This window comes from Schistocerca serialis, chromosome 3 (assembly GCF_023864345.2).
Source record: "Schistocerca serialis cubense isolate TAMUIC-IGC-003099 chromosome 3, iqSchSeri2.2, whole genome shotgun sequence".
In the NCBI taxonomy this organism is placed as follows: domain Eukaryota; kingdom Metazoa; phylum Arthropoda; class Insecta; order Orthoptera; family Acrididae; genus Schistocerca; species Schistocerca serialis.
In genome coordinates this window covers 249,317,530-249,334,322 of record NC_064640.1, presented here as the reverse complement: position 1 = coordinate 249,334,322, position 16,793 = coordinate 249,317,530, and the positions used below count along the sequence as shown (strand labels likewise).

The 16,793-nt window shown below is 43.9% G+C and overlaps 1 protein-coding gene across 1 annotated transcript in view; it reads right to left on the bottom strand.

The window, feature by feature from the left end:
• Nucleotides 1-16,793, bottom strand: part of LOC126471578 (histidine decarboxylase) — a 401,219-nt gene that overhangs the window by 188,140 nt on the left and 196,286 nt on the right. The window contains exon 4 of the mRNA XM_050099808.1: nt 956-1,069. Within this exon, the coding sequence (XP_049955765.1) occupies nt 956-1,069 (114 nt within the window). The remainder of the gene's footprint in view (nt 1-955; nt 1,070-16,793) is intronic.

Below are 16,793 nucleotides of genomic sequence, written 5' to 3'. Positions count from 1 at the left end.
GTTCGACGACGTTTGTAGCAGCATGGACTATCAGTTCGGAGACCATGGCTGCGGTTACCCTTGACGCTGCATCACAGACAGCAGGGTCTGCGATGGTGTACTCAACGACGAACCTAGGTGGACGAATGGCAAAACGTCATTTTTTCGGATGAATCCAGGTTCTTTTTACAGCATCGTGATGGTCGCATCCGTGTTTGGCGACATCGCGGTGAACGCACATTGGAAGCGTGTATTCGTCATCGCCATACTGGCGTATCACTCGGCGTGACGGTATGGGGTGCCATTGGTTACACGTCTCGGTAACCTCTTGTTAGCATTTACGGCACTTTGAACAGTGGACGTTACATTTCAGATATGTTACGATCCGTGGCTCTACCCTTCATTCGATCCCTGCGAAACCCTACATTCCAGCAGGATAATGCACGACTGCATGTTGCAGGTACTGTACGGGCCTTTCTGGATACAGAAAATGTTCGACTGCTGCCCTGGCCAGCACATTCTCCAGATCTCTCATCAATTGAAAACGTCTGTTCAATGGTGGCCGAGCAACTGGCTCGTCACAATACGCCAGCCACTACTCTTGATGAACTGTGGTATCGTGTTGAAGCTGAAAGGGCAGCTGTACCTGTACACGCCATCCAAGCTCTGTTTGACTCAATGCCCAGGCGTATCAAGGCCGTTATTACGGCCAGAGGTGGTTGTTCTGGGTACTGATTTCTCAGGATCTATGCACCCAAATTGCGTGAAAATGTAATCACATGTCAGTTCTAGTATAATATCTTCGTCCAATGAATACCCGTTTATCATGTGCATTTCTTCTTGGTGTAGCAATTTTAATGGCCAGTAGTGTATTTTTCTCAAAACTTTGAGTCTGTGCTTTGGGATTATATTGTTATTAGTGCCTCTTTTGCATGGAAGTTTGAAGCTACATTCAGAAAACAAATTGCTAACGTACCCAAGTGAAACCGATGCAGTTGATGGCGTCTGCGAGCATGTCTCCCAGCAGCGACGGGAACGAGTTGAGCGCCGGGAAGTAGGCGTGCATGTGCGGGCTCTGCCAGTGCGTCATCTGCAACAACACCGACCATCATACAACACCAACATTACCACTTCGCTGCGAAAAAAAGAGGGGTGCTCGCAGTACTGAGGTTATTACTGAGTGAGTATTTCGCCTTTGAATTGGATTATTACGCTGTATCAAGTTTCGTATAAATCGATCAATCTAGTGATAGTGATCGAGCAGTTTACTACAGACGTTTTTTTGCACTCCGTCGGAAGAACAAAACAGCGAAGCTGTAAAAATAACGAAATCAGACGCGTGTGCATTCACGTGGGTCCTATTCTGAAGAAGACCACCAAAAATTAAATATATTTAGTAACTACACAAATCTGCAGCATTAGTCACACTCGCTTTATGTCCGATTTGGCCGCGTGTCCACTACGTGTCACTACTCAATTCTTTCTATAACAAAGGTTACAGCAGTTCGTTGCATCTTATTATTTGAAACGTATATTCAACAATTAAATTCTACTCATAATCGTTTATAGCACTCTCTTCTTTTGATATATTCAAGAATTTCTGCTCCAAATAATTACAGAGAATGGATTACGCTCTTACTACAGTGATTGTCATATTGTACTGATTTACATTCCTTGAACAGTACTGTGGAAAATTCTAAGTAAACCTTCCATACCTCGTAACGCGGATTTTTGATCTAATTGCTTCTACAAACGTTTCAGGCTACAGGTACAGTTATCCTACGACCTCGGATAAACGTTTCTTCGTTCTCTTGAGGCAAGAAAACCGAGATACAGTTATCCAAAAACGTCGTTGCGAAAAATTATGATTTCGTACACCATGAAGTTTACGTGCAGGGAGGAGACCCCCTAAGAGGGATCATTGCCGATAAAATTTTATTAAATAAAATTTTCCATTCGTAATGTACGGCCGTAGCCGGCTTGGGCATATTGTAGTGGAAGGTGCTGGCCGGAAGACCGTGGTCGGCACATTCCTGCCACGTGCTCCTCGGTCAGACTCTAGTCCCACGGGTTGGTTGCGCTGACGAGGGTACGCTACTAGCAAGGCGCGATGGCGGAATCAACCCTCCAGTCAATGACTAGTCTTGTGATCAAGTGGGGACGCGGCCGGGAGCGGCGAGGGCGGCTTGGAAACAGCTCCGCGCTCTCTTAGCTTCAGACCTCGGCCCCGAGTAGTCGCTCCTCTAGCCTCTGCCTCTCTGATGAGCAGACGGCAACCCCTCTTGGGGCTGCTCAGCCCTACGTAGGCACCCATGTACCATCTTCACATGAATAAACAGGGTCCATTCAAGCTTAATTACTTTTAATTATTGCAACGCCCCCAATTTTCCGCTCCTTCCATCTATCCTGACGAACATTTATTAAACTCTGCCTGTAAATGTGCTCTAAAGCTGTCTACGATAAGGTCACATATACCAAAGTATTTATGCACTTATTCAGGTTCCAGCTCATTAGACCCTTTTGTCTTCAAGTATTACTTGTTTTGCGCCTTAATATAATTTACAGAGTTTTGTTGAAGTACTGCTGACGTACTGATGTAGTGTGGTGTGAAAACATTTATAACCGATTGGGACATGTAACTTCTTTCATTTCGGTCAACTGTACTTGACTTACACATTTGTACTAACAACTGCTGCTCCTCTTGTGTCCGCAACAACGGTGTCTTTTTCATGTCTGTACACATTTCAGTTTCCCTTGCCTACGTCAAATCAAATCGAGTCTCGGTTGTTTGATGCTTTCTTTCAGCACCCGTATCTCCATTGGATACTCACTGCAAATGCTCCACTCGGTGCATTCTTATCAGTTTTAGGCCTCACATAGATTTTAGTGAGTGAATCTGTGCAGATCGCTGGAAATTACCTCCGGGTGCACATGCTTCCACTCTGAAGACACTTTCGGTAATTCAGGAAAGTAAAGTTCTTCAGCTTCCTGGATGACTGTGAAACGTGGACTACATGTGTGGAAACTTCCCGTTTTCTTAAAGTGTCCTACACATGAATAAAAATGGATGTAACACTATAGATAGTGCTGCTGCGTTTGATGAGTACGAGGTACCATATTTTGAAATAAAATTTTCTTCCGTACATATTATTTATTTTAAAGTTAATGTCAAATCACAAATTCACGAAAACAATATATGAATATTTCACAAGATATAAGAAACTGTACCGTCATCGGCATGTAAAACACGCGTGGTACAACTGAACGGAAATAAAAATAGACATTGAGTTGAAATTTGCAACAGTTTGGCGGCAAATTTGGTGCATGAGGTAAAATAACACGCTAGTATCCGACGAAAGAGCTAAGGAAAGGAAAGAAGGGAGATTAGGGTTTAATGTCCCGTCGAAGACTAGGTAATTAGAGACGGACGGGAAGGAAGTAGGTCGTGTCCTTTTTTGAGAGAACATCCAGGAATTTTTCTTAGTTTGTCTAAGAAATCAAGGAAAACCTAACTCTGGAAGGTTAGACGGGGCTTTGAAACATACCTTTCGCGAATACGAGTCTAGTGTCATTGCTCTTGGTGCGATCGTAAAAAGAAAAAATACGAATACACTCAAGTATCATCATCATACGAAAGGGCGAAACAAGAAGGAAGTGAAGTATAATTTTGTGACTCTTTCAGCACGTAGCGGTAGCGATAGATTTCTTGTCACGTAAATATTAAACTGAACTAAACTCCTGAAACAGATCTTGATGACCACGCGATGCCGACCGGGCGCCATGACATCTGTGCCATGTGCCGTCATGCCTATGCGGTATGGAGGGGCGATGGGTCAGCACACCGCTCTCCCCGCGGTTGTCGAAAAAAATGGCTCTGAGCACTATAGGACTTAACATCTGAGGTCATCAGTCCCCTAGAACTTAGAACTACTTAAACCTAACTAACCTAAGGACATCACACACATCCATGCCCGAGGCAGGATTCGAACCTGCGACCGTAGCGGTCGCGCGGTTCCAGACTGAAGCGCCTAGAACCGCTCGACCACTTCGGCCGGCGCGGTTGTCGACAATCAGATGTTGTAGCCGCTAGTTCTCTTTCAAGTGGCTCCTCAGTTGGCATCACGTGACTGAGCGTATCTAGTGCCAGTCCTCCCTCCAAGGAAAAGCCCGTGCCAGTATCGGGAACTTAAAATGGTTCAAATGGCTTTAAACACTGTGGGGCTTAACATATGAGGTCATCAGTCCCCTAGACTTAGAACTACTTAAACCTAACTAACCTAAGGACATCACACACATCCATGCCCGAGGCAGAATTCGAACCTGCGACAGTAGCAGCAGCGCAGTTCCGGACTGAAGCGCCTAGAACCGCTCGGCCACAGCGACCGGCTCGGGAACTGAACTTACGTCTTCCATATTAGAGTGATATGCGCTTATCACGCAGCTCCGGTGGCGGACACTTACGTAAATCAACGTCGAATGACTCTCCTGCATTGAATGTGATCTGTCCTCACAATTTAACTAGTAGACATTATTATAAGATGTTGTGCAGCCTCCTCCTAGTTACGTAGAGGGGACTTCACGAAAATACAAGAAACCTTAGACCAAGGCCCAAATCCTCAACTGGAAAGCGGGTACGTGATAGAATGACTAGGACAACACTGAAACAGGTCGAAGAGTATACCAACCATTGCCGTGCATTCGACAACGCCTAGCGCTTGGAGATGTAAACCATAGTCACGGTATGGTACATAATCTAACGGAACACGCCTCATATACGATTTAGCTATATAGGATTAACAGGAAAGGGAATTACGTCTATCATTGTGATCATACCGGAACACTCAACCACATTATCTTTAATTGTTATGCGTATAATGGAATTACAGAACTAATAGGGACTCACCAACAACTACACGAACTTATAAGAAATAATAAATGGTGGACAATAGAACAGAATGTTGCTAACACCATTTCCCGTCATGAAAAAGACATATTTGATGATCGTTTGCTGAAATGCACGGGGGCTCCGTCATACTGAAATCGAATGCGGTGACGAATAGGCATGGGAACATCAATCAGTAGGTCCTGCAGAACCTCTCGCAGGTGTACGATACACGTACGACCATTAAGTTGGTCCAGGAGAATGTACGACTCAATTAAACAGTTTCCGACGATGCCAACTCACACGTTAAGGGTAAATTTGCGTTGCGAGGCATGCGTACGTGTAGCATGTGGTTTCACATCCGCCCACGCACGCATGTTGTGAACATTCATCACGCCTTCGAGTGAGAACGCAGTCTCGTGACTGTAGCGCTCTCTCGTGGCGTTTGCGACTCCGGTTCCTAAGTAACTGATCCTTGTCGTATTCCCGATGTGCCGTGTCAATTTGTAAACGTTTCTCTTGAATCACCCTTTATAAATGTACTAATATTGGTACTGATACACACTACGATCATGAAAGTAAGATGGCTTAAGGCCGTCGCACTGAATGGAGATTAGTTGAAAAATTGGATTTTGTAGCCAATAGAGTAAAGAATAGCATTGTTATTGGTATTATGAATAAAGCCAACTTGCTTTCAGAAAAAAAGCGTTGCATTACATATTAAACACCCCCCATATATATAATTTCCTTTTTATTAACTACTACTTACTTATTACTATTACCAATACTATCATTATTATTATCATTATCATTATTGTTATCATACATTTTACTATCATCATCATAATTTTAAATATTATTGTTATTATTTTTATGCTGAAACATAACATTGAAATCAATCAAAACATATAATAACTTCTAAAAATGTTAAAACACGACCTGTTACGCACGTTGATTCAGCTGCCCCTACCCGCAAAGTTATTTCTGGCCCTGAAAACCCACGCGCAAGATATTCATATTCTCTCGCTCGCTACACACAAACTACTACTCCAAAAAAGAAAAAAAATGGACAGGATCTTTTTGCAGGAAATTTAGTTACATTTTGTACTGGGATACGTTTCCGGCAGAGGCCACCCTTTTCGAGTTATTCAAGGAAAACTAACGAAAGTGACCGTCAAACGCATCTCACTCATCCGTCACCAGTCAGGATTTCTAGTATGCTGTTCGTGGCACTTCTTCCTATCAATGTACAAAAATTTCCGACTACTAGGACTGTTCCCGGTATTCGAATTTTTTTGCCGCGATTGATTGGGCTACTACGCCACCAGCATAGTCGGCTCTTCGTTAACATTATTACTTTAAACGTGCCCGTGAGGGTGATGAAACAAAACGACTGCCGGCCGGGGTGGCCGAGCGGTTCTAGGCGCTTCAGTTTGGAACCGCGCGACCGCTACGGTCGCAGGTTCGAATCCTGCCTCGGGCATGGATGTGTGTGATGTCCTTAGGTTAGTTAGGTTTAAGTAGTTCTAAGTTCTAGGGGACTGATGACCTCAGATGTCAAGTCCCATAGTGCTCAGAGCCATTTGAGCCATTTTGAAAGAAAACGACTTTTGTAAATGTTAAGCTAAAACTAATTACGATGACAGTTCGATCCAAAATTAACTCTTACAACCACAGTAGTTTCGTAGTCAGAAGGCTTGACGAATACAAAACGTAATTATTTATTTTATGCTGTTGAAATTCACACAAACATCAGTTTTACAATTTGTAAGTACTTGACTAAGCCGATGTCGTAACCAGGCCAATCAACGAAGACGAAAAAATGTCTAATATCGGAAGTAATTCAAACAGTCGCAAATTTTTGGACAGTGGTAGGAGGGAGTGCCACGAACAACATACTAGAAATCCTGACCAATAGGGACTGAGTGTGGGAGTTGGGGGTGTGTTCGAAGGTCATTTTTGCACGTTTTGCATGGATAACTCTAAAACTACGTCCTCTAGCTAAAAGGTACGCAAGTACAAAGTTTAACTACGTTAAATTTCCTACAAAAATGTCCTGTTCATTTCTTCTGTAGGAGTAATAGTTTGGGCATAGCAAGCGAGAGAATACGGAAACCCTGCGAGTGACTCTTTAAGGCCAGATATAACACTGTGGATCGCATGAAACGACACAGACCGGGGTAGGTGAATCACCGTATACATAGAGAGAGTGTAGGTCTGAAGGAAGCAATTAAAAAATATATGAAAAATAAAAATAAAAAATATCCGTACGGGCATAAAGGTGGTGAATTCTGTGAATAAATCTCGCTCGACTAGCAGAACAAGAATGAAAGTTAAGTGCAATATAACTGAAAACTCTGATTCTAAAAATGAGATGTTGATTTACTTTATTTTCTAAAACATATCAGCCTTCGTCATTTACATGATACTCTTGTGCTGAAGCTGTTCAGTTTTCACAACCTACTTAACAACCGCTTTAAATTACTATCGACCGTATGGCCTTTTTTTTGTTTCAAAAAGATGTATGCAACTGAAGTGCAACCTTTCCGGCGTAAATGATTTTGTTGTAACATTCCCGGATATCTTGCATTGTCACTTGTACGTAGCATTCACCTATAACACCAAAATTATATGCAATGACCTTCACATACTTGCTTCTCTTCCAAAGATACGAAGTTACAGTAAACATTCTCGCTATAACTAATCACCATTGAGACTCGGAAAATCATGTGAGCTTAATCGAGGAATTGCGTACCTCATTACGTCTGCACAAGCAATTCTGCATTGTATGCCATTTTTTCAAAAGCTGAACAGCGCCTGTGGTGGTTGAAAATATCACTATTTGGTAGGGGTGGATAACAGAGCTATCAATGAAGATCGCATCAGAGTTGCATTTATCAGTTTTGAAGATTACTCCATTACGAAAAGCAACAAAGGAAAATAAAATTTACTGAAAAAAGCGAAAAATTTGCAAATAAACAGAAATAAGTTATTCTGTAACATGTTTTTTGATGTATCTTTCCTAGTAAAAAATTTGCTTAAATATGTCAAACAATTAGAGACGAAAATTGAAATTTAAACCTGTTTTTGATATGTTATGATTCTATATTAAAACGTATCAAAACTAATGGTCGCTGCTCGGAATCCCATTTCTGTGTAGGTATATCAAAGACAATTACAACTCTCAAGCATTTAAAGATTACCAAAGAGCTAAATTAAAGAGGGATAACGATCTACATCTAAATCTACATCTACATGGATACTCTGCAAATCACATTTAAGTGCCTGGCAGAGGGTTCATCGAACCACCTTCACAATTCTCTATCATTCCAACTTCGTATAGCGCGCGGAAAATACGAACACTTATATCTTTCCGTACGAGCTTTATTTCCATTATCTTATCATGGTGATCGTTTTTCTCCACGTAGGTCGGTGTCAAGAAAATATTTTCGCATTCGGAGGAGAAAGTTGGTGAATGCAATTTCGTTAGAGGATTCCACCGCAACGAAAAAGGCTATTGATACACTATTCTGAGGTCATTACGTTACGTGTGTCAGTCAAAAAAAGCTAACTGATTAACATATTTAAGAAAACTAAGCAGGAAACTTAATTTTTGTATTGGAATGCTGCGCATAAACAAGTTGCGAGCCAGAGAAATGCCGGATTAGTAGCAAATACAGGGTGGTTGTGATTAAGCTTTCGCTACTTGAGACAGTGTTGACCGAAAACTATTTACGGTATCGGTATCCAGCTTTATAGGAATGATGTTCAGACTGTGAGCTGCAGGAATTGCATTGTTAGCTGTGTTAGTGTCATGACTTGCAGTTAGGAGCCGGAACTCGCACGGTGACGCATCTGTGTGTACTAGAGTTGCAGTCAACATGCGTCTGGGCAGGGTTAGGAGGGCTTTACTTCTAAAGCTGTTTTATCAAAACAACAGCAAGAGTGCTGCAACTCTTCGCTATTATCGACGCATTAAAGGAATACGGAGAGGTCCTCTTTCCGCACCGGGAGTGAAAAATATGATTGAGATGTTCGAATGAACTGGCGATTTGGCAACTGCTTCTGGGAGATGTCGACGGCCAACTGCGCCACAAATTCTTTAAGAAGTACAGTTTCAGTAACTAACAATGCTGGATGCAATATGCGATTTTCGAGCGGCGGGCCGGAGTGGCCGAGCGGTTCTAAGCGCTACAGTCTGGAACTGCGCGACCTCTGCGGTCGCATCTTCGAATCCTGCCTCGGGCATGGATGTGTGTGATGTCCTTAGGTTAGTTAGGTTTAAGTAGTTCTAAGTTCTAGGGGACTGATGACCTCAGAAGTTAAGCCCCATAGTGCTCACAGTTATTTGAACCATCTCCAACCAGTGCACGAGCTGTGTCGCGGCATCTGAACATTCCTTGGCCCACCTTTCGAAAAGTGCTGCAAACAATTGTGAAATGGTATCCATTTTGTCGTGGATGCAGATGGTCGTCATATTGAGCAACGTTTGTAATCTGGAACGTAAACATGGCACACAATTAAAAAGTGTTACCCTCTCATGCGGAAATTAAAATGTACTTCTTTCAATGGTTTATTCGTTATATCTCTTCCACATGTCCTTACAAATGTTTCCACAAAGTTTCATTGTCCTGTGATCACTCGTTTTTAATGGAGGCACTCTCAAGTAGCAATAGTTTAATTATAACCACCCTCCAAGTACGTATGGAAAAGGTTCACTTAGAAAGCGCGCATTGATTCGATATAAGGAGAGGATTTCTTCTTTAAACATGTTCATTTTGAAAGTAAAAATAAACTCTAGCGAAGTTTGCTTATTATGAGCGAGCTTGTTACGATGTTTACATTGGACTTCGTGGTATTACCGATAAGGAAAAAGGCTAACTGGGCTTTGGGCGGTAATTAGAAACATTCTATTTGTGGCGGTTTCCTGTTAACAGACATTGTAGCTAGCAACTTCACTTCTTCCATCTTCATAAACAGCAAGCAAACAGACGTCAACAATTAGCAAAAATCTCTTAACTTGCTAATCGAAACGAATCTATATTTCAGCCCTGTCAGGCAGATATCGATTTCTTAAGTTGTGAATTTTGGTAAGAGTTCCGAGTCTCATGGTGTGGATTTATGACATGCATTAAGTTAACGGAATGAAAGTTTCGTATTGATGAAAGAGAACTAGAGCTAATGTTCAAACTTTTTGGGTTTATTTTGTTCTGTTCATTGATTTCAGCTTAGCTTTATTGAACTTTTCATTAATTTTTTTCTAATTGTGACATGATGGATTTCTAAAATTAATATTATTTTATAATTCTTGGTATTCGCTGTTATTGTTTCAGTGTTATACACTGATAAGTGGATTAATGTTTCGCAGCTTTGTGTCTGTCTTTATCAACCTCAAAGCAAATTTGGACCAAATATTAAAAAATGAATTGTTTGGTTGCAAAAATCTAGTAATCGTCGTAGCAAAATCTGGAGCAAATGGGGGAGAATAATTTTCAATATTACATCCGAAAGATTTTGTTACCGGTTGCAGAAATTAATTCGTTGCTTTCGTTAGACTCTTGACCTGGACGTAACAACACCTCTGCCTTTACGAGGACGACGAAGAGACTTGTTGTAGTTCGGATTCCACTCGGAACTAATAGTGTGATTCAGTCTCTCGATAAAGAAATGTTTCCATAGTGTAAACATTTTTCAGAAAATTGTCGGACGAATATAACTTCCAATAGTATTGTTACGTCAGTCATCTGTTCAGTGTCAGTTTGCATCGGCATGTTTTACGAAACTGATCAAGTATGCCTGCTACGCAACACTATATGCAGAAAGCCCACGGTCATTTCTTACTCCATCCCAATATTGCCTAAATCAAACTAATGATTACAGTGATGTACCTGAATGCCTTAATTTTTCTTTTATCAGGTGTGCCTGTTGTAAGAAAAATGTTTGTTTTCGTCATCCATTTTTGTGACGACTGCAGGGACAATGAACGAACTGTTTTATTGCTAGTAAAACAGACATTATTCAAAAATTATAAGATCTGTGCTGCAGGAATGGTTATACACAAATTATTTAAAAAATTAATGATTTGAAACATTTCTGGTATGATTTATGTGCTTAAAATTTGCGTGTGAGCACTTTGGAATTCGCGTTGCGCGGCGCTACGTTCTCGTGTCCGGCTTCGTCTGCTTATTCGCTGAGCCACGTGCTGGGCAGGAAGGGCTGTACAATCTGCTGTTACAAGCGGTATCTCGTACAGAAAAAATTGGTAATTTGAAAATAAAAAATACTTGTAGTGCGTCTTAGTAGCTAAAATTTTAGCAGTGCATTTCTGTCGCTGCTTTCTTCCTGTAAGAAAAATTTCAGGGTAGGTTTCGACATGTCGGATTGGAACACTGCCTTGTAAGACCGTATGTCCTCCGGAAACGTAGAATTTTGGACTTGCCCCTCTATCCTCGTTGCCAAAACGTATCTGTCGTAGTTACACTTCGCTGCCAACGTGTCACTGATGTCAGTGTAAGCAGCGGCACTACTCCCAACCAAATATCAAGCACGCATACCTGTAAGCGCAATTGTTGAAATGACTACAATTCAATTATCAAAACACACATTCATTCAAGGACACACCTAAACTCAGCATCAACAGACCGTTGTACAATATTCATAGCACGTGACAACTTGTTTTAAGTCCACTTGGTGCACAATACAGGCCTCTAGGCAGCGTAGGCACACTAGAAGGCTAAACTTTTTTTTCTTTCTTTATTGCATTTCATTTTCCCAGCAGGGCGGGCTGGCAGCAGCAAATGCGCTGCTCTTCGGCCGAAAGAAATAGAAGATACAATAGAAGATATTTAAAAATAACATAAAGAAGAAAATATGGTGTACATAGATATAAAAAAGGGGAACTTTATGGAAGACAATAGACAAAAAGGGGGTGAATGTAAAATGACGATAAAAACCGTAAAAAAGTAGCGCACACAAAAAACCACACACTGGGACAATTAAAAGACGACAAGGCGGAGTATGATCGGAGCATAAAAGTATCGGCGGACGGCGTAGCACATAACAATGACTGACAGTAACACTATGTAAAAGTCCAGCACACAATTAAAATCACAGCACTCGACGCACAGGAGAACAGCACCAAACACAACACTGACGTAGCACACTGATGACGATGAGCAAAGCACAGGATCTGCCAGGGGCATGGAGATGAGGGAGAAGGGAAGATGGGTGGGAGGGGAGGAGGGAGAGGGGGGGGGAGACGGGCGGGGGCGCGTCGAAGAGAGCTGGGGAGGGAAGGACGTGGGAGGGACACAGTTGATGAGGGGGTGCTGGGACTCAGGGGGGGGGGGGGGGAAGGAGGGAAATCCGCTCTGGGAGAAGAAGGGGAAAGGGTGAACGGCGATGACTCGAGCTGTAGCGACGACTGCGACTGGAACTCCGGAGCACACTCTAGAAGATACTGTACGGGAACAGTCCCAGGACCAAATGCAGAGGAACTCTCCCGGATTAACCGCGGAGCATGTCTTATATCCTGGTGCAGAGTGATACTACAGCTCCGAACTATTTGTTTCACGTGATGTGTGTCGTGGAATGTTGTTCTGTGCTGCTAGCAACCTCTGCAGCCGGCCGTTATAAGTCGCTGGGAACAAACTTCGCCTGGACGTGCAGGCGGCCTCTACACCCTCTCTGCCTGGAGGGAAGTCTATCGTTTCAGGGTTGCGCCTCGCGGTCACGACAGTGTCACCTCATGGACACTGTTCATGTACACTGGTGTGCAAAACTTAAGGACGAAAGTAACTCTCGCATGATGTGTCATTGCCTAGTAAAATGACTCAGCGAACCTTGGGCCATACATAGAAAGAAGTACTACAGTACAGGAGGTAAGTGAAGGACATACGCCGTGAGACGAACAGAAATGACACTTTTGTTCTAAGACAATAATTACACTGAAGTCACCGCTATTTATTATGACCCCTTAGACATTACAAAAGGTGTGATATGGTTCTTGATAGAGAGTGTCATCCGCAGAGACAGCAATGCATCTTGTGCAACGTGCTCCCATACTGGGCACAAGATTAGTAAGGAGTTACTGTGACAGAACAGTACATTCCTCCACGGTTGAAAACTGCTGGATGGTCGTTGGTGCACGTGGACGTGCTGCAAGACGTTTCCCCAACTTATCCGGCACGTGCTCGATAGGATTTAAGTAGGTGATCCGGCAGGCCAGTCCATTGGCAGAATGTCCTCCTGTTGCAAGTGCTCTTCCACTTGCGCTATCCGATACGGTCGTGCATTGTCGTCTATAAAGGCCGAATGCACTCCTGAAAAGATCCAAAGGGAGAAGGAGTATGGAGTCACAAAGTCGTTGAATGGTGAGTGTACTGTGCACAAAGATCTGGAGATCAGTACGCCCATGGAACATTATGCCTTACCATACCATGACATCTAGATCACCAAAACGATCAGGTTCGACATTGTTCCTGGATACATTATGTGTTCTTATCTCTAACCGTAACAGCGTACGTCCAGAGTCACTACTCAGAATGAAACTTCTCGCATCCTAGAAGAACATGTGGCCCCCTCCTCGTTGGTCCAATCCCTCCGCTGTTATCACTATCGCAACAGGTGCCGGCGATGTGCGGATGTCGACGGATCAAAACTTACTGGTCATGGGACAAAGATACCGCCCCGTGCAGTTGCCGTGCCACTGATGACCGCGGGATTGCGTACACTGCAGGCTTGGTAAATATGGTTGCAAATGCACCCCTTGTTCTTGCCTGCAGCACAATGTAGCGCTCATCTGCTTGTGTAACTGACCATGGTCGACCAATTCCTCTTCTTCTGGGAGCAATGCCTGTGGTTTGGATCGCTCTCCATGCACGTAAAATAGTGCTGAGAGCAATAACAAACCCCTGGGCTATACTAATCATACATTATGCGTCTTCGAGTTTTCCGACGATTCTTCTCCTTATTAAGTCATCCAGACGTTGTCTTCGTACCATGTTGTAATGGAGAACACAACAACAGTGCACCGCAACTGCTCGCTGATTGACACACAATGTCTTTTTACTTTTCCCGTTTCTTCAGCTGCCATGTGTTGAAGCGACAGCCCCATTTGGCACTACAGTCACGCTGTTCTAACGTTATGTGACGTCCATCTCTCTGTACACGGCCTAGAGTCCTCTGGTAACATGCCTCCACACCTCCATTCATTTCCACCTAGTACTTAATATGTTATGTTACTTTATCTAGTTCGTCCTTAAGTTTTAAGGAGCAGTTTAGTTTAGTGCTGCTAGCGATCTCTGCAGCCGGCCTATCCAAGTTGCTGGCGAACTCACTTCGCCTGGGTGCTTAGGCTGCCCGTTCACCATTCATATCTGGAGGGAAGTCTATCATGCCAGGGTTGCCACTCAGGGTAACAGCAGCGTCACCTCATTTGTTTCCTTTATTGTTTTTCGATTTCCCCCCGCCCCAGAGGGGCAGGGGGCTGGCAGCAGCGTAATACGGCGCTCTGCAGCCTACAGATAAAGTTAAAAACATAATGAGTAGATATAAAAATAAAAATAGGTGATAAACGATGACTGCTTAAAGCGAACATGGTGTAAAGTTGTGAACAAGATATAAAAACATAGGGTGGGCGAACCTGATTAAAACACATAGTCAATAGTCAGGAACAATTAAAAACCACGGCAACAGTCTGGTTTCTGTTCACAACACTTACAACACGGAACACTCACGGAAAACACTGCACTATAGAGTACAAATGTATATGGGGAAGGGAGGGGGGAGGAGGACCCGGGCAGATGAGATAGAAAAAAGGGAGGAGGAGAGGAAAAGCAAAAAAGGGGGAGCTGATGGAGGGAGAGGACACAGAAAAGGGGGGGGGGGGAAAGGGCAGACACGAGGAGGAGTGGGGAAGGCAGAGGATGAGGAAGCAAAAGGTCTTGGGGCAGAGAAAGGAATCCAAGAGATGGTAGGCGGGGAATGGAAACATGATGGAAGGGGGGAGGGGGCCTGGGAAAAGGGCAGAGGGAGGGATGGGAGGTGAGGGTCAGAGTTGATAGGAGGGATAAATGGAGGGAGAGAGGGTATCATCTGGTCATCTGGGAGGGGAAGATGGCAGAAGCCACCATGGGAGAGGAGATGAAGGGTGTAGAGGTGGAAGGTAGGGGGGCACAACGGTGAAGGTGTGGCAGTGGGTGGGGGTTGGTGAGGAGCGGAGCAACTAGGGGATGGGGGGGGGGGGGAAATCAAGTCGTTGCGATGTGTAGAGGACTCGGCTATGTTCGAGGAAAAGGAGCAGATGGGGGAAAGGAATCAGGTCATAGAAGATCCACATAGTGGATTGGAGGTGTATACAGAAGGTGAGGCGGAGTGCATGGCACTCGAGGATGTGGAGGGACCTACAGAATTTGGGGGAGGGGGGGGGCCGGATATCCAGGCGAGACTGGCATAACAGAGGATGGGACGGATTAAGGTGTGGAGGATGGTAGAGGACTTCAACCCCCATGTACAGCCAGAGAGGAGTTTAAGGAGATGGGGGCGGTTGTTGGGCGTTGGATTGGATAGAGAGGAGATGAGGGATCCAGGTGAGGCGACAGTCAATGGTGAGTCCAAGGCAGGTGAGTGTGGGGAAGAGGGGGACAGGACGGGTGCAGATGGTAAGGGAAAAATCAAGGAGCTCGAAGGAACGAATAGTAAAGCCTATGATGATTGCCTGGGTCTTGGAAGGATTGATTTTGAGGAACCACCATGTGGCAAAAAGGTCAAGGCGATTCTGGAGAAGGCGTTGTGACCGTTGAGGGCAGGAGCGAGGGCAAGGAAGGCGGTGTCATCGGCATACTGCTGGAGGTGGACTGGAAGGGGGGGGCGGGGGGTTTGGGACATATCAGCTGTGTACAGGAGGTAGATGAGAGGGAGAGGACAGAGCCCTGGGGTCCACCTGCAGAGAGGTAGTAGGTGCGGTAATCGGCGTTACTCATCTCCTAGACACTGTTCTGCCTATACGTAGTTTTTATCCCGTGCCGCATATGAGAACAACGCGAAATTTATGGTCTAGCAATAGTGTGCTTTAGGGGACAGATCCAAAATTTTTTTCCGACATAGCTCCGTATTAGAGCAATGCTCATTGTCCTACGTTTATGCAGCGATTAGATTCAACCTCTGAAGTCCGACTGGAGGATTTGCAAAATACCACTCTACTGCTACCATATCAATTCATTGGACTCAAAATATTTTCCAGCTAAAACGATTTTTCACTTGATTGCGTACATAATTTGTTAAATGGGATTCGTAGTTCAAATTCCTCAATTTTCCCATTGTCGTGACACAGAGGCTCCGATAGTCATTCTTCCACTGTATCATCCGCGAACGGAATAGGAAACCCTACATCAGGTCTTGAGAACTATTCGGTGATTACCAGTAGCCAAGTCTTTCGCTGCCAATGGCGTCATTTAGATGCAGTATGGATGGGCATGTGGTTATGATACTGCTATTCCAGCCATCATCGTCTTTCCAGACGTCGCAGCCTCTGCCTCTCATTCAAGCGGCTCCTCTGTGAGCACCACGAAGCTGAGGGCTTTCCTCCCACCTTTTCCCGTTTCAGTCCTTCTGCCAGGAAAAGAATCCCTAGCGTACCAGTAACTGAACTTGACAATCAACACTGCAGGCCGCTCAGCTACGGAGGCTGACGAGTAAGAAGGGAAGAAAACTAATCTGGCGCACCATGAACCTTCCCTCACACACCGTACGGTGGTCTGCAGAGCACAATTGTAGATGTAGTCAAAGCACAATCGCGACGAAAGATTATTATTTTTATTTCAGGTGTATTTGTACGTTTTTTGTCATCAGTTTGTTCCTCAAGGCTCGATCTTTATTGTACACTCTACAATGTAGTCAATAACGAGAAACGTTCTGACATAACAGAAAACTC